Here is a 22,259-nt window from a genome sequence, read left to right as displayed (position 1 = left end):
GTTGCTGCCAATAGATCATATTTTACAAGAGGCTACACTGTCAGCAGTAATATAGGGGAGGGGAATGATTGCATAAACAATGGGCTAATGACGCAGACAAAGTTTTCGCAGAAGACTGATAACACGAACTGCACCCAGTTTAGAATGACCAAATCCTGATTAAGGAACTGCGTGCGAATCTACAGATAGGACAATGACCCTTTCTCTAGTTTGTTGTTACATAAAAAAACAAGGCTTGTGTGATGTTTGTCGATATGTATACATTTATTTTTAACAATAGTGTAGCAGATGAGCTTTACAAAAGCACAACCAATGGCTTCCTTAATCAAATAACAATCTCTCATGAATGTACAACTCAATTTAAATAAACTTGTGGATCTATCTTTACAGTTTGGGACCATTAAAATGCCAACATCCAGCTTACAATTTTGTTAAATCTCTATTCTTTGCAAGTTTTTCAAATACCCTCCAGTGGAAATGCAGCCTAGGCAGCAGCTTGTATTGAAAAGTGTGTTCACACCAACTCCAGAGTACACCTGGAGCTCCTGTCTTCATACTGGGAGATATTAACCACTGTAAAATTGAAGTAACCCTCCCAGGATCTTTTTGTGTGAAGTGTGGCACTCAAGAAAATAGGATTCTATACAGATGCTATGGACATATTTAAAAAAAAAAAAAAAAAAAAAAAAAAAAAGCAGAAACAGCACAATCAAAGCTCCTTTTGTCAAATTGAGACCATAATAAGAACAGTAAAGCTCAGACTACGACAGTGATTGTCTGGCCATAGTACAGTAATCCTTAAGGGCGCAGTCCCCTACACCACCATGTCTTTTCATGATGTGAGAACTGATGAGGCCAAAGAAACAATCACAGATTATATTGATGTGATTGCTTTGCTGAAGAAGGACATTATACTGTATCCTAACAATGACCAATACATTATAGAAGGCATTAAGAAGAGCATTAATCATAAAAAGACCAATGACATATAAAGATATCTAAATAATTTAATCACAATGGACTCTAAAGCTGCTAAATCCATAAAAGCCACCAGCAAGATGATGACTAATATGAAGTGCATTGTAAACAGAGTAAAACAAATGAACTGAATGAGTTTGTTTTTTTTCCCTCAGGTTAGATACACAGGGCCTTAAAGTGTTGCAGACGATTACAACCACTAATCAGTGTTTAAGCCTTGATGCTGATTTACTTGAAATTCAGCCATTCAGTGATATTTGCGATAATATCTTCAGGCCCTCTAAACTTCTCTTGGAACGAAGTTTACAGTAGAGCTCATTGTCCTATCTGCAGATTCACACGCAGTTCCTTAGAAAAAAATCCACCGTATTTTAAATTCCAAGAGATCATGTCCTGATTATATGATTATAGACCAGTGGCTATAACTATAACTGCTATGACTCCTGTCATTAAATGTTTTGAATTTTATATAGTCTCTATAAGGAAATCAGACCTAAATTTTATTAGATCCTCCGCAGCTTCCTTATAGGCAGGGGAGGAGCCCAGATAACACATTTGGCAGTATCGCTCACCTGATTCTTAAGCACCTGGAAAGTCCCAAGGCCTATGCCCATATTTTGTTTATTGACTTTAGTTCTGCTTTTAACATGTTGGAGCCTCCTCTGTTTTTACAGAAACTGAGTCTTTTCCTATCTTTGCTCTCCAACTATAAATCCATCAGCACTAGCGTACCTCAGGACTGTTACCTCACCACTCCTGTTTCTCTTATAAAATAGATTGTAGCTGTAACCCCAGTAATCTGATTTTCAAATTTCTCAATGACACTGCCATACTTGGCCCGCTATACGAAAACTCGGATCGCTCGCTGTACTTACTGAGGTAAAGACTTTTGTCTTTTATTGTGATGATCACCATCTAGTCATCGATACAAGACAAACTAAGGAGATGCTGCCTGACCCTGAAGCGGTGACAGCTGACACCCCAGTGATTATTCATAATGAAGAAATCGTTTAGGTTAAATCCTATAGGTGTTTTGGTATTCACCTCCATTACCCCTGTAGCTGGAATGGCCACACTGATAATCTATGTTCTCGCTTACAGCAAAAGCTTTGTTTCACAATTTAAAGGGAGGGGTGCTACTAAGTACTGACCATGTTGTGCAGCCAAACCTTTGCTCAATGCTTTGTTTACTTTCCTATTTTTGAAACTGTAAAAAGTGAAATAGAAAGTGGCTTGCCTTAAATAATTTAGCTCATGTTTTTACCTGTTTGGCTATTCAAAGTAGCAAAGATTGTATCCTGTGTGAAACCTCTGCATGCCACAGTTTAAAATAATCAAAAAATATCATAAATATCAGAAGTAGTGTTGAATGTTTAGTGAAAAAATACACCCTAAAGCAAAATCCCCAGATGTTGACCTCACAGGAGTGAGAAAACCCCCCCATGAAAGATGGTGTTGAAAAAGGAAAATGAACTATCCAGTTTTATTCTTCAGAGAAAAGAGATTTATTGTTGCTGATTAGTGAGTTTTACTGCAAATTGGTCCTGAAAATCTAAACCTGAAAGAATACTGCCAAGTCATGATGCAGTCATCAGTTACTGGCCCTCCCAGTTTCATCCCCAGTATTCTAACAACAGCACTGTGTTATTTATGGTCTGTTTTTCCACTGACTGCAGCAATGAGTCATCTGGAAAATAATTTAACTGCAATGCATTTTCTTGTCAAGGTTTTTATAATTGATACGTGCCAGGTCCTTTCTCTTTTCCTTCCCATCTCCCTTTTCCTATTCTATTTTTGTCAAACACCTTGGTATACCCTTGGTTTTTTTTAGTGTGCTTTATAAATAAAGTTTATTATTATTGTATTTTTGCTGCTGTGCACTGCTCCACTGACCTGGGGCTGCTGCTCAGGTCTGGTTATAGACAGCTGTGAAGAATTGAAATCCCACTACTCTGGGTTGAGCCCACAAACGGGACCATCTCCCTTCACTGTCACTACAGAGCAATGGCGCTACAGAGTTGGAGAGGATGTCAAAGGTAAGAAGAGAGGAGTAAGTGTGCCACTGGTCCAGGTGTGGGACCATGATCGGTCAAAACAGCACAGACGGTCCAGTTAAATTTGTGCAATTCCTCAAGGCAATGTAAAGTTGAGTAACACAAGAAGAACATAGAATAAACTGTTCAAAGTTTAAATAAATTTTACTTGAATCATTCACTCTCTTTAATCCTTATTACATCCCTCCAGATATTTGCTTTTCTCTTCCTCGCCGTCTGTTTTACCTGCTGCACTGCAGAAGCTCCGCCACGCTCATCTTTTGCTTCACCTGTTTCTAGTTTCTTTATCTTTGTTCTTTCTTGCCTTTTCAGCTTGACTTTTTCGCTTGTATTTGTCAATCTTTATCAACCTGCATGAGCGCAATGGGAAGGTAGCGAAAGACCGAATGCGTTAAGAGATCTGATTGGACAATCCAGTGTCAGTAATAAGAATGTACGAATGAGCGGCTGTCAGTAATTGTAGGGCAGGTGTTCAGGATCCCTTCGAGTCGGTGTTGTGCCGTTGCCTGTACACTGTCGGCCTAAAGGATTGAGCCGTCACTACATAGGAATAAAAAAAAATTAAAACGCATTCGCTCTGGCTCCACCCCTGCTTAGAAGCAACAGGTAAGCCACCTTGGGAAACTCCATGGTGACGTGGGTGTTTTGACCCACACTTTGAAGCAGAGTTCCTGAAACATCTGCGCTTCTTAAGCTCGACACACTGTCGAAACAGAAGTATCCCTATTCAATAGCTATTGCACCTGCAGTGCTCCACCCTATACATCAGTAGTACGTGGTACTCGATGTTTTTCACTGACTGCAGTAACGAGTCGCCTGGAAAATAATGGATCTTCTTGTATTGCTGCTGTTGTGCAGTGCTCCACTCATCCGAGGACACAGCTCAGGTCTGGTTATAGACAGTTGTGAAGAATTGAAATCCCATCAATCAGGGCTGAGCCCACAAACGGCACCATCGCCCTTCATAGTCACCACAGAGCAAAGGCGCTACAGAGTTGGAGAGGATGTCAAAGGTAAGAAGAGAGGAGTAAGAGGGTGCCGACTAGATGGACTGGTGTTCTAGTACCGTCAGTATCGAACAAATAAATCCGATGTATAGATTTAACATCATTAAAGTCCTGGTTAAGGTCAGGAATAAGGTTATGGTCAGGACTAAGGATAAGGTTAGGTTTAGGGCTGGAACGTCTATTACCGCGGGAGCGTCATTGCACTGGATTCCAGCCATAGCCCGCCGCGTACCATAAGAACGCTGAAGGTCTCCTTTCGTGTTCCTCAGGAACGCCGCGGGACGTGACAAAACGTCGACATGTTACGCCTCGGGAGTGAGAACGGGTGATTTTACGATCGATCAGCAGTTCACTCATTGCCATTGATATGTTTGTGATTTCAGCCATGCAACTAAATCAACAAAGAGCATTAAACCCCAAAGCAGCAGGATCTCAGCCTGTACAGAGAAAAATCATAATAGAAATTATGTATTATTATCTAAGAATGCCGTGTTTTTAAGGGCTAACCCCAAAATAGGGAAACATTTATATATTTTCAGGCAATTTAAGAAGCATCTCTGTTTTATGTCAGACTCTGACATATCTGCTTGTAATACAGTAAAACTTTGTTTTCATCACATGACTGAGAACACCGGTGCCGGTGCCATTTCTGCTGTTTTCTTGGCCAACTTACTCTTACAAAAGACATTTTTAATGTTAATTATTTTTTTTTTAACTGCATAAATAAAGGTTATATAAAAGTCACTGCCACAAACTGATTGCGGCTTCTACCTTGTTACACGAATGTTGTTTGTGACTTTATGGCATCCATGAGGGATGCATTTGACATATGTTTCACATATTATAGCCCAACAAGTTACTTATAGCAGTTTAAATACGAGCAATCACTTTATGGCACAACACCGGCTGGGGCAAGGAGGGGCAACTCTCCCTTAAGCAAACATCCTTAAATCAAACTTTTAGAAGTTGAGAAAGAAAATAATAGATTACCCAAAAACTGAAAATGGGCATGATTTGCTACAGTAGCTGGAAAATCCGCTGGAAAAGGCACACATGAGATGATAGGTTTCACCTCTGGTTGGCTCGTTCCTCGTTGTTTTTGTGCAGGCTCGCACAGCCTAGGCAGATAACCCCCACTCACCCTCCCGCCAGCTGAACAGCCAGTCACTGTTTGCAATGAGCTGGTGTCAGGTTTCTCAGTAGGCAGGGCTGAGCAAAACGAAGCAACACATCTCTGTCGTTAAAATCATAGCGACTCTTAAGATAATTAACAGCTAAACATACATCTATTTTTCTACACTCAATGGGAGACTAGTCCATTGTTCTTCTCACAGTTTCAGTCCGGTAGAGAAGAGTTTTTTTCTGTGAGCCTGTCTGCTGCATAGAGCAGACTGGAGGATCTGCGTCTGTCAGGCACCACATGTAACAAAAATGAACAAGCAGTTTCCTCGTTTCATATACTGATGTAATCACAGCGATTTTAGCAAAGCTTGTTCATTTCTGTTATATAGAAGAAAGAGGAATTTAGTGATTTTGGCTCATGAGAAGTCTATAAGAAATAACTTGGAGATATCTATATCCAGAGATCCAGATAGATGTCAGGGACCAAGCAGTAAAGCATAAAGGACACAGGTGGTTTTAATTTAAAAAAGGGGTTTTATTGACCCAAAAATATGAAAATATATTTAACAAAGACAAAACTTAAACAGGCAAACCAATAAAAGAGGTCAACTCAATAGACTAAACTAAAGCTTCAAACAAACATATGACAAACTGACCTCCTGAAATGACACACAGGGGAACTTAAATACCGGTTTAGCTAAACCAAATGACACACACGGGCGAAAACAAGATGGCTGCCATATAACCAACTAATGCAAAACAATGAAACATCCCCCAGGCAATGAAGCATGTGGTGCAATCCAATTAGGCTTTATGTATATATATATATATATATATATATATATATATATATATATATATATATATATATACACTCAACAAAAATATAAACGCAACACCTTTGTTACTGCTCCCATTCCCCATGGGATGGACGTAGAGACCTAAAATTCAGTCCAGATACACAATATAACCATCCCTCCCAAACAGTGGTCACAAATCAGTCCAAATGTGTGGTAGTGGGCACATCTGCTATATTGAGATAATCCATCCCACCTCACAGGTGTGCCACATCAGGATGCTGATCTGACATCATGAGTAGTGCACAGGTGTACCTCAGACTGCCCACAACAAAAGGCCACCCTGGAATGTGCAGTTTTGTCTAACAGCAAAATGCCACAGATGCCACAAGCAATGAGGGAGCGTGCAACTGGCATGCTGACAGCAGGAATGTCAACCAGATCTGTCGCCCGTGCATTGAATGTTCATTTCTCAACCATAAGCCGTCTCCACAGGCGTTTCAGAGAATATGGCAGCACATCCAACCGGCCTCACAACCGCAGACCTCGTGTAACCACACCAGCCCAGGACCTCCACATCCAGCAGGTTCACCTCCAAGATTGTCTGAGACCAGCCACCCAGACAGCTGCTGGAACAATTGGTTTGCACAACCAAACAATTTCTGCACAAACTGTCAGAAACCGTCTCAGGGACGCTCAACTGCATGCCCGTCGTCCTCATCGGGGTCTTGACCTGACTCCAGCTCGTCGCCGTAACAGACTTGTGTGGGCAAATGCTCACATTCGATGGCGTCTGGCACGTTGGAGAGGTGTGCGCTTCACGGATGAATCATGGTTCACATTGTTCAGGGCAGATGGCAGCTGAGAATGTCCCAGTTCTTGCATGGCCAGCATACTCACCGGACATGTCACCCATTGAGCATGTTCGGGATGTGCTTGACCGGCGTATACGACAGCGTGTACCAGTTCCCACGAATATCCAACAACCTCGCACAGCCATTGAAGTGGAGTGGACCAACATTCCACAGGCCACAATTGACAATCTGATAGACTCCATGCGACGATGTGTTGCACTGCATGAGGCAAATGGTGGTCACACCAGATACTGACCGGTTCTGGGTCCCCAGACCCCCAATAGCGCAAAAAACTGCACATTCCAAGGTGGCCTTTTGTTGTGGGCAGTCTGAGGTACACCTGTGCACTACTCATGATGTCAGATCAGCATCCTGATGTGGCACACCTGTGAGGTGGGATGGATTATCTCAATATGGCAGATGTGCCCACTACCACACATTTGGACTGATTTGTGACCACTGTTTGGGAGGGATGGTTATATTGTGTATCTGGAATGAATTTTAGGTCTCTACGTCCATCCCATGGGGAATGGGAGCAGTAACAAAGGTGTTGCGTTTATATTTTTGTTGAGTGTATCTCTCTCTCTCTCTCTCTCTCTCTCTCTCTCTCTCTCTATATATATATATATATATATATATATATATATATATATATATATATATATATATATATATATATATATATATATATATATATATATACAGATATATCTATATATCTATATATTAGGGGTGCAACGATATTCGTATCGATATTGAACCGTTCGATACAGTGCTTTCGGTTCGGTACGCATATGTATCGAACAATACAACATTTGTAATTTATTTTATCAATTTTCCTTCTGACGATGCTGTCTGTGTTGAGCGCTCAGTGAATCTGTGTTCGACTACTCCGCCTAGGCTGCACTGTCCAGCGCAGATCCACTGAGCGCTCAACACAGACAGCATAGTCAGAAGGAAGAGCGCAGGGTAGTGATGGCCAAATGAAGCTTTCTGAAGCACTGAAGCTTGTATTGAAAAACGGTTCATTACTCGAAGCTTTTCAACACAGTCCTCTCTGGTGACATCTGGTGGCCAAAAATACGAAGAGCAGCTTGAATCCACAAAATAAAACCAACTGCTTCATTATGACTGATATTGGGCCGCCGTTGCTTTGAAAGTTTATTTTTGGGAGGTTAAGAAAATGTGGTTTATTTGTTTAATAAATAATTTTGACCAGTAAACTCTTCTTGTTTAAACATGCACCATGGCGTGGTCTTTCTTTGCTTGTGACTTCTTGATGTTGGTAAATACAATAATTGAAAAATACCACGTTACATATAATATACATATGATAATGTACAACACATTGTGGAGTATGCTTCTGCTGTGAGCATATATAATATATATAATATTATATATTAGGGAAATTTTCCTAGACATATTTTTGACCTGGAGGTAGAATTGATTGTGAAATGGAAAGGGAAAATGCTTATGAACAAAAACATGATGCATTTAAAGTAGCTCTTTCTCATTTTTATTTAAGAAGAGAATTTGTTCCACTGTGCGATGGCCGAACCTGTTCCTTTTCGTGGAGATCATTTCTCCTGCCTTAAGGAAAATCCCTTCACATGGAACAGAGGAGGCTGGAATGCAGAGAAACTGGTAGAGATGCAGTTATACAGTCTACCTGGGCCCCACAAACTATCAGCTGAAGAGAATAAATAGATTACATTGCTGCACATTTGGCAGACTAACATTTTCAGATTAATTAAACAATAAAATATATATTTTTATAACATTACATGTAAAGAGTCAAGTGGAAGTTTTTCTAAAGTTATTTAATGATATTTATACTATGAAAGCAGATTTTTTTTTTGACATTTTAAGTTTTTTCCCATTATAAGATATAATAAACACGCACAAAACAAAAGCAAACGGCCAGAACACAAAGCTGGAAAACCCACCCAACTGACCAAAATCAACTCAAAATTCTCCCACACAACAGAACCTCCTCTATTCCTCGCTGGCTCCAAATCTCTCAATGGAATGATCAGTGGTTTGCTATCTGTCACCATCAAAACACCACAAATCCCGCGAATGATTCGCTTCCTTATAAACCATTGAATCAGACACCGAAGCAGTTAGGTTCCAAATGAAGCTTCGGACGTCACTGATCACGTGACTCTGGCCAAACGAATCAAGCTTCGACACAGTGCTTCTGAAGCAGTGTGTTGATTTTTTTTGACACACGCACCGGAGCTTCAGCTTCAAGCGGACCATCACTAGCGCAGGGCAAGCTAGCGAGGCAGAAGTTAAGCTCTCCTTGCAACAGGCAAATTGAACTTCATTCAGATCTGGCGTTTGGAATTATTTTGGTTTTCATGTGACGTATGACCCTGAAGGTAAGCGAGTCATGGACTAAAGTAAAACAGTATGTTGGATGTGCCATGCAATGCTCAATTACATTGGTGTGAACTAGTGTGTTAGCGCAGTTAGCTCGTTAACATGTTGGCCGTCTAGCCCCATGCACGGAGCGATCGGCGGTAGCTCGTTAACGGAGATTTGCCGTGTTGTGGCGTTAAGGTCATTTCAACGAGATTAACCTGAAAGCACTAGTGGGAACACAACGAATATGACTGCACATTTACGCTGACATCATCCTAGTGCAAAGACAAGTGAAAGCAGACAAAAAAAGCAAGCATGCTACTAACTTTAGCCGAGTCATTTAGACCGCTGTTAGCACATGATTCTCCTTATGCTGCTGAGAATATAGCCCGGAAGAAGCAGATAGTATAGCTTTTATTTTGGAAAGAGCCATTTCTCTGTAATAAACTCTCTTTTCCAAAGATGAGTGATTCCTCAATCAGATACAGGGCTTGCAATATCACTAGCCCGACGTCCTGGAGCTAGCGATTTTTTTCAGTCGGGCTACCAAAATCTTTCTCTTCCCTGCCCGTCGGGCTATTGTAGGAAAAATATATGTCAATGCTTTTGCATTCTTTCAGAAATGTAGCTGGGTAATTATGTCATTGGCATCGGTGAGCCACTGTCAATATGTGACATATTGAAGTCGCGTTTGAATTTGCGCTTGTTTTTTTTGCTTTCACTTTGCAATCGTGCGAACTGTGTATAGAGAGCGACAGCACTGATCTGTGAGTGATGATAATTTGTGCACCAATTCCTCTGACATCGTCTTATTAATCGTTAGCTTACTATGCAAACATGACAAGTGAAATCTCCCGCAGCTTAAACATGTGAGAGGTTGATCGCGCAGAGAATCGCTGAGCTTATGTGAGTGCCTGTGTAAAAGCATTTCAGTTCTGCTGAGCCAAATAAGACCGGTCAGGGTGAAGAAGTGACAGCCAAAGAAAAGCTTACCACAAAACAGAGAAGTTATGACAAATCAGACTATAAGGCAAAAAGAAAGTGCAGCTTCATGGTTTCATGGACAAAAGAATTTCTGTGGCTGCAATATGACGAGCTAAATAACCAGGGCTGCACATAAGTGGTCCGCAGGTGCGCATTCGCTGTCAAAATAAAAAACACGCACAAGGGTTAGGGTTAAATTTAAAAACTGTACTTTTGAGTTAAAATATATATTTATAATTTTAATAAATGACAAATTAAAAATGCATGAACTTTTTTTGTATCGAAAAAATATCGAACCGTGACACCAAAGTATCGAACCGAACCGAACCGTGAATTTTGTGTATCGTTGCACCCCTACTATATATCTATATATCTATAGATCTATATCTATATCTATATATATATATATATATCTAAGTTTTTGGAAAGGGAAGCAGGAGACTGTCTGCAACTGAACAGCTCCACTCTCCTCAATCCACTCTATAACAACAGAGTTCAGTTACTTGCAAAACAAACAAGCTTAAAACGAGAACAAAAAGTTAAAATGCTCTGTTCTAAATCTGTGTTCTACAAATTAGTTTGAGAATTGTAGGAAAAGACATGGTGAATCGTTTTCTTTTTTCTTTTTTCTTTTTTATTACTATGCCAACCCCTTTTAAGTTTTGTAAATATTCGCTATAGTGAGAGGTCTTATTTTATTCTTGCTTTATTTTGCAAATTTATTTGAGAATCAGGTCATTCAATTAAGATACATTCCATGTTGGCTGTAAAGAGTTGGACGGATACTTAATTTTATTCTTTTAATTTTTATTCTATTTTTTGGTTTTATTTCTTAAGATTTGGTGAACTCTCTTTTTTTTTTTTTTTTTTTCTTTTTTAAATAATAATTTGGCCACCACTTTCCTGCCTCCGTTGCCACCATTTGCCCCCTTTACATTTCTGTCTGGCCCCTCATATATGCCTGTCTAGAAGCGGCCCAGTTGAGAACTGTCCAACTGACTGAATAAAATGTTTTTCTGTGATTCCAAGTTGAGCTACAGGGTCCGGCCTCCACACCATTCACAGGTTTCCTGTTTGAGGCTATAGAAGTGGGAAGTGAGACTCCTGTAGGTTCCTTTGCCACACCAGCAGGGGCTGCTAAAGTCCTCACCTGCAGCCAAAGACCTGTGAGTTTCCTTTCATGTTAATGTGAGCATCATGCATGATCATATGTTATACCTTAAGTCTACTGAAGGGCATATCAATCAATGAAGTAAAATGAAAACATTTAATGTATTCAGTACATTACTGAAAAAGACAGTCAGGTTTTTTTCTGACGCAAATACTAAAGAAAACAATGTGAACATGTGCAATAGAGCAAATCTTAGACCTACCTATACAAAGTTAATACATAGTTTTAGTGACAAGCTGCAAGGTGCATAATTAAAATTATATTGCAATATTGTTTCACAGCACATCATTTGATTTGCTTTCCTTTGGTAACTTTAACTATGTATAACAGTGACTGAAACAGTATAAACATGTCAAATAACGAAAACAGATGATATACAGTACATTCAAACAACATAATGATGTCATAGTCTCTCTCTCATGTGTGTGTGTCCAGAGCTCGGCTGTGTCCCACACATCAGGCTTTAATAGCAGCTACATTCAGGTGACATGGAGATCAGAACCATCAGGAGACATCAAAGCTGTTCAGTTCCGGTAAAGTTCATTCATTCTAGCAAAGCACTTTGACTAAGTGTTTATACCCCAGTTCACACTGGTTTTGGTGTCGCTGCAGTGCATCCTTTGTGCAGAATTCTACAACATTTTGGGTTAATGTGATGAGCTCTGTCCTGACCTTCACTAATGGCAGAGCTGCTAGATCTGCAGGTGCCCTCACTGGGAATGGCAGTACAGACCCTGCACCACTTGTTGTAAGTAACAATGTCTGTTTTGAACACAATATGAAATTCACTACCAAACAAGCTGGTTGAATCATTGGCCAGTTTAACTGATTTGAAAGTATCCGTTGGTTTTGAGGCTGATGGCAGTCTACCATCTTTTATATTCTGTGGCACATCTTATACTGGGGCTGACTGTGGATCAGGAGATGGGTGTACACTGCTCTATCTAGCACAGACACACTAAATGGAAAGCAATAAATATTCTGGCCTTGATGGACAAATATGAAAGATGAAAAAGTCAGTCTAGCAACACTGCTGTTTATGTAGTTTATGCGTAAACCTGAATTTTTAGAAATCTGCTTCACGTTTGTCATACACTCTTGAATTTCTAGAGCTTTTCTTGAGAGCCCAGAGTTAGCATGGCCCATTGAGCTAGGGCGCTTTCATACAATAGGTGTTTTCTCAAAATCAGAATTTTCTTTTTTGTTTAAGATTTGACTGTTTTTGTTAACTCTTAATATCTATCACGTTAGTGTTTGGTTTTCTCTCAACTGTGAGAGAGATTTTTCAAGCGAAGTCTCACACATGCATTTTGGTCTTGCACAAAATTTCCCAATTGGGAAAATAGGCAAAAACCTCAGAGGTTGATGTTAGGGCCAACATAGTGGTTAACGGTTAGTACTGTCATTGACACAGGAACTCTGCGTGTTCTAACTGTGCCTCTGTGGATGATATACTTGTTAGATTAGTTGGTGATTGTAAACAGTATGGATGTACTTATGTACTCAAGCCATTTATACCTAGTTTCTAAATAGCTTGTTAGCAGAACTATAGAACAGTAATGTGCAGTACTGAGCTTGGCTTAATGTTAATATATATGCAAACTGAGAAAAGAAAATGCTAAATGGTATATTCAAGTACAACATGATGATGTCATGGTTTCTTTCTCTCTCTTCCTCTGTGTATGTCCAGAAATCAGCTGCATCCATCTCTAGCGCTAACTGTGGCGTCACCAAAGTGTGCTTCAGTCAGCCTTCAAACTGTGACCCAGCAGTCAGTGCTAGCTGTTATTTCATGTCAGCCATGATGTTAGCCGGTGGTACAGCTGTCCAGTATGAGATGACTGGTCCTTATGAAGGCTACATCGCTTTTGGATTCTCTGATGATCAGAAGATGGTAGCGTAATGAAAATGTTCTTGATTCTATGACTGTTAAATTTTTTTTAAGAGATAACAATAGTAAGGCTCTTGGCATACTTGTACATGAGGGTGAACAGCTGCTGTTACAACTTCAGTTTGTTTTTGAAAGTTCACAACTTTTAGAAAACATCTGGTTGCCTTGTTTTCCCAAACAATATCAACAAGTTTGGATTTTTTCCCCCCACAAGAATTAATCATTAAATAATAAGCATGCTAATTCCTTACTATATTTGTCTTTCCTCAGGGAAACGATGATATTTATGTTTGTGGAATGAACAGTAATGGACAAGTTGGTGTGCAACATATGTATTCAACAGGACGAACAACTCCACAAGTTGTTGCTCTGGTACTGAAGTTTTTCTGATATCAGTGATTTATATAAGGCTAGAATGTTTAGATATAATGCTTTGTTTCTGCTCTTAAAAATTGTGAAATTTCTTATGTGTCCTACAGGGGAACGTTTATAATATAACAACGTCATTGCAGAACAATGTCATCAGTTGTTCCTTCACTACTACGGAGATAATTTCTATACAGGGGACTTCAGGTTTCAGCCAATCCTACTACTTCATGTTTGTCTGCGGACCCAGCAGCAATGGTAACTACATGTGCCAGACTGTTTCTTACACCACAGCAGTGTAGTTTATATAACTTAACCTATCATATCAATAAATTGAAGATAGCATGCGATGAAGAAGACTATGGACTTCACAATATACTTAGAGAAAATAGCACATATGTCTCAAGACATGCATGCAGGTGATTGGATGAAAAAGAGTGTCCAAACTCTTCATGTCAAGGCTACATGGTGGTGAGGGTTTGTCGCCCATAAGAAAGATCTGTTCCATCACTCTTAAAATTTAGGCGATTATTTAAATGTGCAATTTTTAAGCACTTCACTCTGAAAAAACGTACTAATAACAAAATTATACTCAAGTAAATACTTTTATTTTGAACAGTTAAGCAGGGCCTTTGATTGTACTTCCTTTTCCAATCGTGTGAACATTTTAAAAGAAGTCACATGTTTAACAACCCTGGTCAGTTTATGAAAAAAAATATAAAAGAATATTTTTCATGTCTATGTTAAAGTTTCTTTCTAAAGTGTTTTTCTTTTGTAAAACAACAAAAAAATTTAATAAAAATAAAAATATCATAAAGGAATCATACACCAGCATGTATCTAAATTTTCGATTACAGATTCAAACTTACTCAGCCATTGTTGTTGTTGTTGTTGTTGTTGCCATGGTTGTTGATCAATGGTCATGAGAATTTGCATAATTATGATTAAGGAACTGACCTCCCAGTCCTTTGTTCCTTCAATGGGCTGGTTTCAGTCATTATGCAAATGTACTGTTTATAAGATTGGGGAAACCTGCAGTCAGCTGAGACTGAAGACGTCACCTGGATGATGACGAAACGTTTCTCCCACAAAACGCTACGTCCAGATGAACAGAATCAACTTTTGGAAATACTCAGCCATTAGCATTAAAATAATGTGTTTCATGCTTTGGCCATGTAATCACTTTCATCACCTTTCAATACTTCACTTATGGATGTGTTTTTTTCAGTAACTGCAGCTAATTTTTCGTCTCGACTGAGAGAGCAGATGGTTATTTTCCTTCATTCGTCCTGGCCGTGTTACTCTTTTTTTGATTCAGCTTATTCTGTGTACACACACACAGCTATACATATACAAACAGTTGTGTATAAGCTTTGCGATATCTTTGCTACAGGACAAATCCAATTCCATAAGCACGACTTCGTCAGCACTACTAAGATGGCCATTTCTACTCCTGTTGTAAGTGAAAGGGGATTTCCTGATATCATCAAAGCTCATGGTAAGATCCTGCACAGAGAGGTCTCTGTGTGAAAGAGTCACTATGTAAAGTCCTTTCTCACTTACTTTGGCCAACCAGTTGACAGTTAGTACACTGTGTTAACCGGTGAATAGTCGAGGATACATGCTACTGGGAACATGGGAAGACATTGAATTTTTTCTTCCATTAAGATTAAACTATTTTATCTATAATACCAAGTAGACTTACATTTCTGTTGCATTTCACAGCGTTTAATGACTAGACTACATTAGATTAGATGAAACTCTATTAATTCCTTGGATTGGTTCCGCCGGGAAATTCAGTTTAATCCCTCGACGTGACAAAATAGACCAAAAACGTGGATTGGGTTTTACAAGTTAGATGCATATTTCTTGGCAGTAACTCTTGCCTCTTTCATGACACAGTGACTTATCATCATGCAAAACAATCATTTGTAACATATTGTACGAATGTACACCATCAAAATCGATTGTTTGTATACAGTTTGAAAGCTATAAAAATATTTCTGTGTTGTACTCCTAATGGCTTGCCTCAGTTGGTTTAATTCTTTTTATAGTAAACCGATATATAGACTAAAGACATGTTGGGACCAGGGAAAGAAACTCATCTTAACTCATAAAACAAAGAGAAGTGGAGAGAACTCCAAAACTAAACTGTTTTTCAGGGTCACTAATGCTGATTGCCTGGATGACCACGGGAACACTGGGAATGATGGTTGCCCGGTATCTGAAAACAATGGCCAAGGGAACAACAATGTGCAACAAAGATCTCTGGTTTGTGGTGAGTCATCATAGAAAAAAAACATACTAAGAAAATATTAAGTATTATATGTCAGATATGTTAGACTTTTAAGACAGTTGGTCCAAGCTTAATCTTATTTGGGAACTGTTGATTTTGTATATGTTTGGCTTGCTTAATATCATGTTGTATTCTTTATGTTCCTCCAGGTCCATGTTGGAGTAATGCTTCTGACGGTAGCAGCCACAATCATTGCTTTCATCCTCATTTTCGCTCATACTCGGGACTGGTCTGGGGTTGGTACACTAACTCTGCTAGTATCAGAATTATTACAGTTTTATATTTTTAAATTACAGATCAATCAAACAACAAAACTGGCTTTACCTATGTAACACACTATTATTTGCCAGTAAATAACGATTTTTATGATATGAACTTAGTCCTAGTGTCGAAGTTCACAAAGGTTTTGGTTGGAATTACTGAATACAAATTATTGTTTATTTGATACATGAATCCAAATATCCTTCAGATTTTATTGTACCACATTTGAGTCTCCTTTAATACCAGCTTTAAAATGTTCTGCAATTAGTAAATCTACGGACAAGATACTGAGCCTTGAGATGCACCGTGTGTGTGTGTGTGTGTTTGTGAATGTTACAAAAGCACTTAGGCATAGATAAAAGTGCTAAATTAAGTGTATAAGCCGTGAGACCAGTTTTCCCGTGCTTCACTCAGGAACGTCAGTTTGAAGAGGAGAAAGAACTTTACGGGACTCCGATGTGAAAAGATGTAACAAAAAATTTATTCTACAGTTTGCATCTTACAGGAGTGGTCAGGTTTAACTTATCCTCAACAAAATAACCTACTACGGTAGGAAAACCGTGTGGCTCTGTTCTACCCTGCTGCCGTATAGCTTATGCCGTGTTAACTCTTTTTCTCTCTCCCCCCTCCCGCACCGCATGCGCTAATTTGCATACATCCGTGATGCCCGGATTTTACTATAAACACGAGTCTTTAAGGCACATGTATTCATGGTGCTACGTAACCAAACCAATACAGCAATAAAATAATTTTAGTTCCACCATAAACATGCATTTACTTCTTAAATTATTAATTACACAACCACGCTTAACAACAGCGAAATATAAATACTAAAACATATGAACTATCTTAACTTGGCTCCCACATTAAGTGTGTTTGTGCATGGATAACCAACGGTAGTACTAGGAAATGCTCAACCCAAGGATATATATGACTGGCTATTAGGATTGATAAAGTCCAAAATAGCACTATTTTTGTGTACCCTCATGTAGGATCTATTCAATTCATTTCAACTTTATTTATATAGCGCCAAATCACAACAACAGTCACCTTAAGGCACTTTATATTGTACAGTAGATCCTACAATAATAGATACAGAGAAAAACCGAACAATCATATCTCAGAATCTTCGTTCCACACTTGCTTGTGGAGTCTATCGGAAGCACTTTCCTTAGCAATGCTGTTGGATACCTCGATACTTTGTAAGCTAACTAAGTTCGGTTATGGAGTTAAAATTTCCAAGGACCTTATTGTTGATCTTTATTTCAGGCATGCTTGCTGTTGACTATAGAACAGTAATCAGGATCAAGGAAGTCATGAAAAAGTGATCTAGTGACTTTTGTCTTTGCCTTTAGGCGCTGAGCATTAATTTTACCTCCATCTGTCTTGTGTGTGATCTGGATGGCTGTATTTAAGTCTTTGAAAGCAGAGAGAAGCAACATCTAAAACGGAAGCTGAAGAGTGTTGGAGCATCCTTGCTTGACTTGAGTGATGGGAAACTCATCATCATCTCAGCCAATGACCAGTCTTGTGTTTACACCATCATGAAAGAATCTGATTACTTTTTCCATCTTGGGAGGGATTCCTGTTCAGAAAATAGCGTCATACCCAAGATTGTGGGCATGACGCTAATGTTGAACACCTTAACAAAGAGGTTTTACAGATGCATATTGTGTTTCTTACATTTCTTTTGGATCTATCTTGCGGCGAGCATTATGTCAACGGTGCCTCTGCTCTGGGGGAAACTGCACTGGCTTTCTGGTAGTGTCCCTTCTGAAGATAGGTATTCAACCTTTTTAAAATCACCTTATAGAGGATCTTGCCTGCTTGATAGTTGACACAACAGGACTTTTCACCTTTGCCTTTGTGCAGCTGCACTATTCTGGCATCTTTCAGATCTTGGGGTAAATAGTCATCCTCAAACCACATAAAAGGAAGTGAGTAGGAAGGTGCTTTATAAGTACCGATCCATTTACCGTTTAAGACCCACAGACTTGTGTCCTCTGAGTTATCATGCAGTTTGTCACTGTGTTTTTAATTTCATTAAAAAATTTGCTTATCATTAAAAACTCCTTTGCAACCAGAGATAATTACACCTTACAGTAATTTAAGCGATGTAAATTAAACATTAAACAATACTATACAACACAGATCAAAAGCACAGCCAACATACTGGAAGATATTATTAAGTAACTCTTCTTAATAGTAATGGTAATTATTAAAAACAGCATCTCTATAAAATCAAAGTATCATTTAAATTTTTTATTTGTCTTGACATTCTTTAAACACTCTCTGTAGTTACGTGTTTCCACTGTCAGACTGATATTTACATCATCATGATTACCAGTGTTAATGCTGTTGGTTTCCAGGGAGCACATCCAGTGTTGGGTTGTCTGGTTATGATCCTCTCCTTCTTCCAGCCTATAGTGGCTATGCTGCGCTGCGGACCACAGCATCACCTGTATGTATCAATCTGTGTGTGCTTCTAATTTAATTTACTATGGCATGCCAACACACATTTTAGAGTTCAATGACTGTTTTACACACATTATTGTTTTTTAGTACACTTATTTGACAAATTTTGGAAACACCATCAGCCAAAAGCATGGGGCAGCACCTGCTTAATGACTGCATTCACTGTTCACTCGTTTCAGTGTAGTTGATAACCTCTGATAGCTCTGTTCATATTTCTTCCATAAATATCATTACAATTTCAAATCTTTTCCATCTTTTCTCACTGGCACTTTACTGTTCAGTGTACCAAATGTTTAGTTATTTCACTGAATGGCTGTAGCTTTGGAGGCCATGCTCCATGCTTAGCCCCAGTTAAGTGACTGTGAAGAAGGAGCCACCATCATGGATTGAACACTGAACAGTTCAGCCAATCTCCCAGTGTCACCAATATAACCATCCGCCCAAAATACTAAATAAGCATACATATCCATGAATGAAGTCATTTCTCCAAAGGGAAACAAAACTTTTTTCTCAATGGAAACACTCATATCTCATATCTACAAGACCTCGCAGTACCTTATTATCCTAACAGAACACTTTGCTGTCAGACTGGCTGTTTTTCCTAGAGTTTCAAAAGTAGGTATAGGAGGCTGCTGCTTTCAGCCCCCTCTACCATGAAACCAGCTCTCAGAAACAGCAACCCTCTCTACTTTTAATTTTAGGCCTAAAATTTTCTGTTTTGTTATAGCTTTTACTTGGGGCTTAATCAGGTGACCCAGAACCATCCGCTGGTTATGATGCAATAAGCTTAGGATGCCGGGTGATGCACTGAATCTTCTTCACAGATCTCTTTTCACTGTGTGTTTGTCCACCACTGCTGCTTCTGTCAAGCAAATGATATGTGCTGTCCTTTCTTTCTTACACTGACTTCAGCGGTTTATGTTTTCATATTTATTCTCTTTTGTTTGACAGGCGGTATCTATTCAACACATCACATTTTTTGAATGCAGTGATAATAAAATCTTTAGCCGGTAAGCCTTTGTTTTACTTCATGCTGTTCTGCACTCTTTTATAAATTCTAATTTATTTTCCAAAGCAGACACACCGTCACCCGTGCTGTTGGTCTTAAATATGTGTTTCTTTGTGTTACACAGTGGGAGCCATATTTACAGGCCTGAACTTGATTGACAGCAGTGATGGATGGTTAATGAAAGTCATGGGTGGCTTTCTTGCCTGGGAAGCTCTCTTTTACATCATGTTGGAGGTTCATAATGGGAAATCTAAGGAGAAAGGTAAATCTTTGTTTTTCCTCATTATAAGTAATCATCACTTAGAAAAGTGCATGTAAAGGTTAAAGGTTTTTTCTCCTCCTCATCTCATCATTCTAGTACAAAAAAATCTTTTTTCTCTTTTTTTTCAGAACTTTTCCTGAAAAGTTTTCTGACAAAGTCTAATCAACCTTACTGTTCTATAGTGTAACCCCTCTCAAAACATGCTCCTCTGAGGGGCATTCATTCTTTCTAGGAGTATTCCAGATTTGCCTCCTCTCTTAAGTCTTTTCTATTTTAGTTTTCAGTCCAATATTGGCCTCCCTCCCTTACAGTAATGTCTCTTTTTCAGTCATATTTAAAACTACACTTAAAAAGCTTCATTATTTCATGACATGAAAAGGGAACAGGCCTTTACTTGGCCATTGAACTGTTTCTTAGTCTAGTATAGGCCAAAAGAAACTGGGAGTGTGTATATGGCTAAATGGTTAATGTAATTGTTAATGCATTATTATTATTATTATTATTATTATTATTATTATTATTATTATTATTATTATTATTAAAAGAAATGTAATCACATATTTTATGATTTTAAACTGTTTAAATCATATGTAAATGAATATGTAAACAAATTTAAAATGAAATGAAAGCTGAAATCAAATAACTTAATCTACCGGTATAAATCAAATAATTAAAAACAAGCCAGAACTAATCTGAAGTAAACTGAAAAATAAGATTCAGATGAGGAAACACTCTGGGGGTTGGTTGTGCCCTTTTTAACTGTTGTTTCTTCTCTGGATTTCAGGCAGTGCTACTGTAGAAGTGGAATCAGAATCGGTAAGTTGAAAGAAATATAAAAGCAATTAACAATTAATCACCATAACACTGCAATGATCTTTTAATTGAATTACATTGTTTTGTTAGGTAAAAATTGATGGTCTGCTGATCGGTCTGTTCTTTCTGGGAAACATTTGCTTTTTGGTGGCACTTTTGGTTGGAATTGGGGTGAAATAAGAGCCCCAAAAGAATTGTCTGAAGAATTGTTTTTTTTCTTTTGGTATTTTATCCAAATACACCTGATGGGATATTGTGCACTGAAAGTTTGGACCCATTGAGATTGTTTTCTCTTTTTTTTTTTTTTCTTTTTTTTTTTTTTAGTGGATGTTTTTGTTCGATATTTTCCTTAAGCTTTCAGTTTCATGGCTAACCTTAAGTTCAGTTACTGAAGTAAATTGGCAATCAGCATCTAACCAAACTCCATTTGGTCAGAACTGATTGTCCATTATAGAGTGCAATGATGTTTTTCCACGAGCATTATAAAATTTTTAGTTGTTGATTTTTAGGAATCCTAGTTCCTGTTAGAGGTAAAGACCTTATATTTGATTCCATGTGAGCTGATTTCTGCTATCCAATGTTTTCTTGTATTTTGTTGTTAAGTCTTTGTTTCCTGTTATGTTGCTTCCTGTTTTATTTTGTGAGTCTCTTGTCTCTTATGTTTTGTCCTTGGTAAGTTTAAGGTGTGCTTCATACACCCATGTGTTTCTAATGCATGTATAGTCTTAGATTCTCTTTGTCATTGTGTTGGCTTACTTACATGTGTTTCTGTGGTTTTCGTTTCTGGACTTTGACATGCTAATAAAAGGTCATTTTATGAGTTTTACCTTAAGCCTGTCTCTGACTGCTGTATTTAAGTCCTGTGTCTTCCTCAGCCTTTGATAAATATAAAGTAAAGTAATGAATTTTTCTGTAGGCAAGCCAATTTAGCTACCTAACCCCCCCCCCCCCCCCCCCAACCCCCAAAAAAAGGCATTTGATTAAAAAACAAAACAAAGTTATTTTACACAATGTGAAAGCTCAGAACCCTGAGCACAACAAAGGTTTGTTTTAAAAAAGGTTGGACATCAAAATGTTGTGAAAAAAGACCAACGTACTGCTAGAAAAAGAATAAAATGAGTGTGAGACAAAGAGCATGTCATCTGTCAAGATGCTTATTTACCATTCGTGGTGCCAAGAATTTAAATTATAGGTGATGACAGTCAGCAATTTCATTTTTAATAAAAGATGAGATGAAACCTGAAATATTTTTAAATTAAAAGATTAAAGCCTTCCCTTTAATTTTCAATTTTGTTTTCATTTTTTTCAATTAACGGTAAGTAATTTGTGGTTTTCCTTTTCTTTATGAATGGAATTGACCTTTTAAAAAAATGATGATGATAATAATAATAATAATTATTATTATTACTACAACAGTGCGGGATAATAATTATTTTATCCCCAAGCAAAGCATCACTTATTGTTTGGTGGAGAAACCTTTGATGGGTATGTACATGGTAAGCTTCTTAGTTTTATCTTTATATTAATATAATTGTTGTTGTTGTTTTCATAA

The 22,259-nt window shown here is 38.3% G+C and overlaps 1 protein-coding gene across 1 annotated transcript; it reads left to right on the top strand.

The window, feature by feature from the left end:
* Positions 1-3,691: 3,691 nt before the first annotated feature.
* LOC146659907 (ferric reductase 1) lies at positions 3,692-21,539 on the top strand. The gene is made up of 15 exons (XM_085423872.1): positions 3,692-4,045; positions 11,193-11,329; positions 11,770-11,867; positions 11,947-12,082; positions 13,025-13,228; positions 13,496-13,597; positions 13,705-13,849; positions 14,985-15,089; positions 15,754-15,869; positions 16,037-16,123; positions 18,518-18,609; positions 19,575-19,633; positions 19,757-19,894; positions 20,679-20,710; positions 20,798-21,539. Exons 1-15 carry the CDS (start codon positions 3,859-3,861, stop codon positions 20,885-20,887), a joined length of 1,728 nt encoding a protein of 575 aa, XP_085279998.1. The 5' UTR covers positions 3,692-3,858; the 3' UTR covers positions 20,888-21,539.
* The last annotated feature ends 720 nt before the right edge of the window (positions 21,540-22,259 follow it).

This window comes from Rhamphochromis longiceps, linkage group LG11 (assembly GCF_057381845.1).
Source record: "Rhamphochromis longiceps isolate RC_006_pf linkage group LG11, R_longiceps_female_GT1.1, whole genome shotgun sequence".
In the NCBI taxonomy this organism is placed as follows: domain Eukaryota; kingdom Metazoa; phylum Chordata; class Actinopteri; order Cichliformes; family Cichlidae; genus Rhamphochromis; species Rhamphochromis longiceps.
Note: the sequence above shows the minus strand (reverse complement) of the source record. Positions and strands in the feature narration are given on the sequence as shown.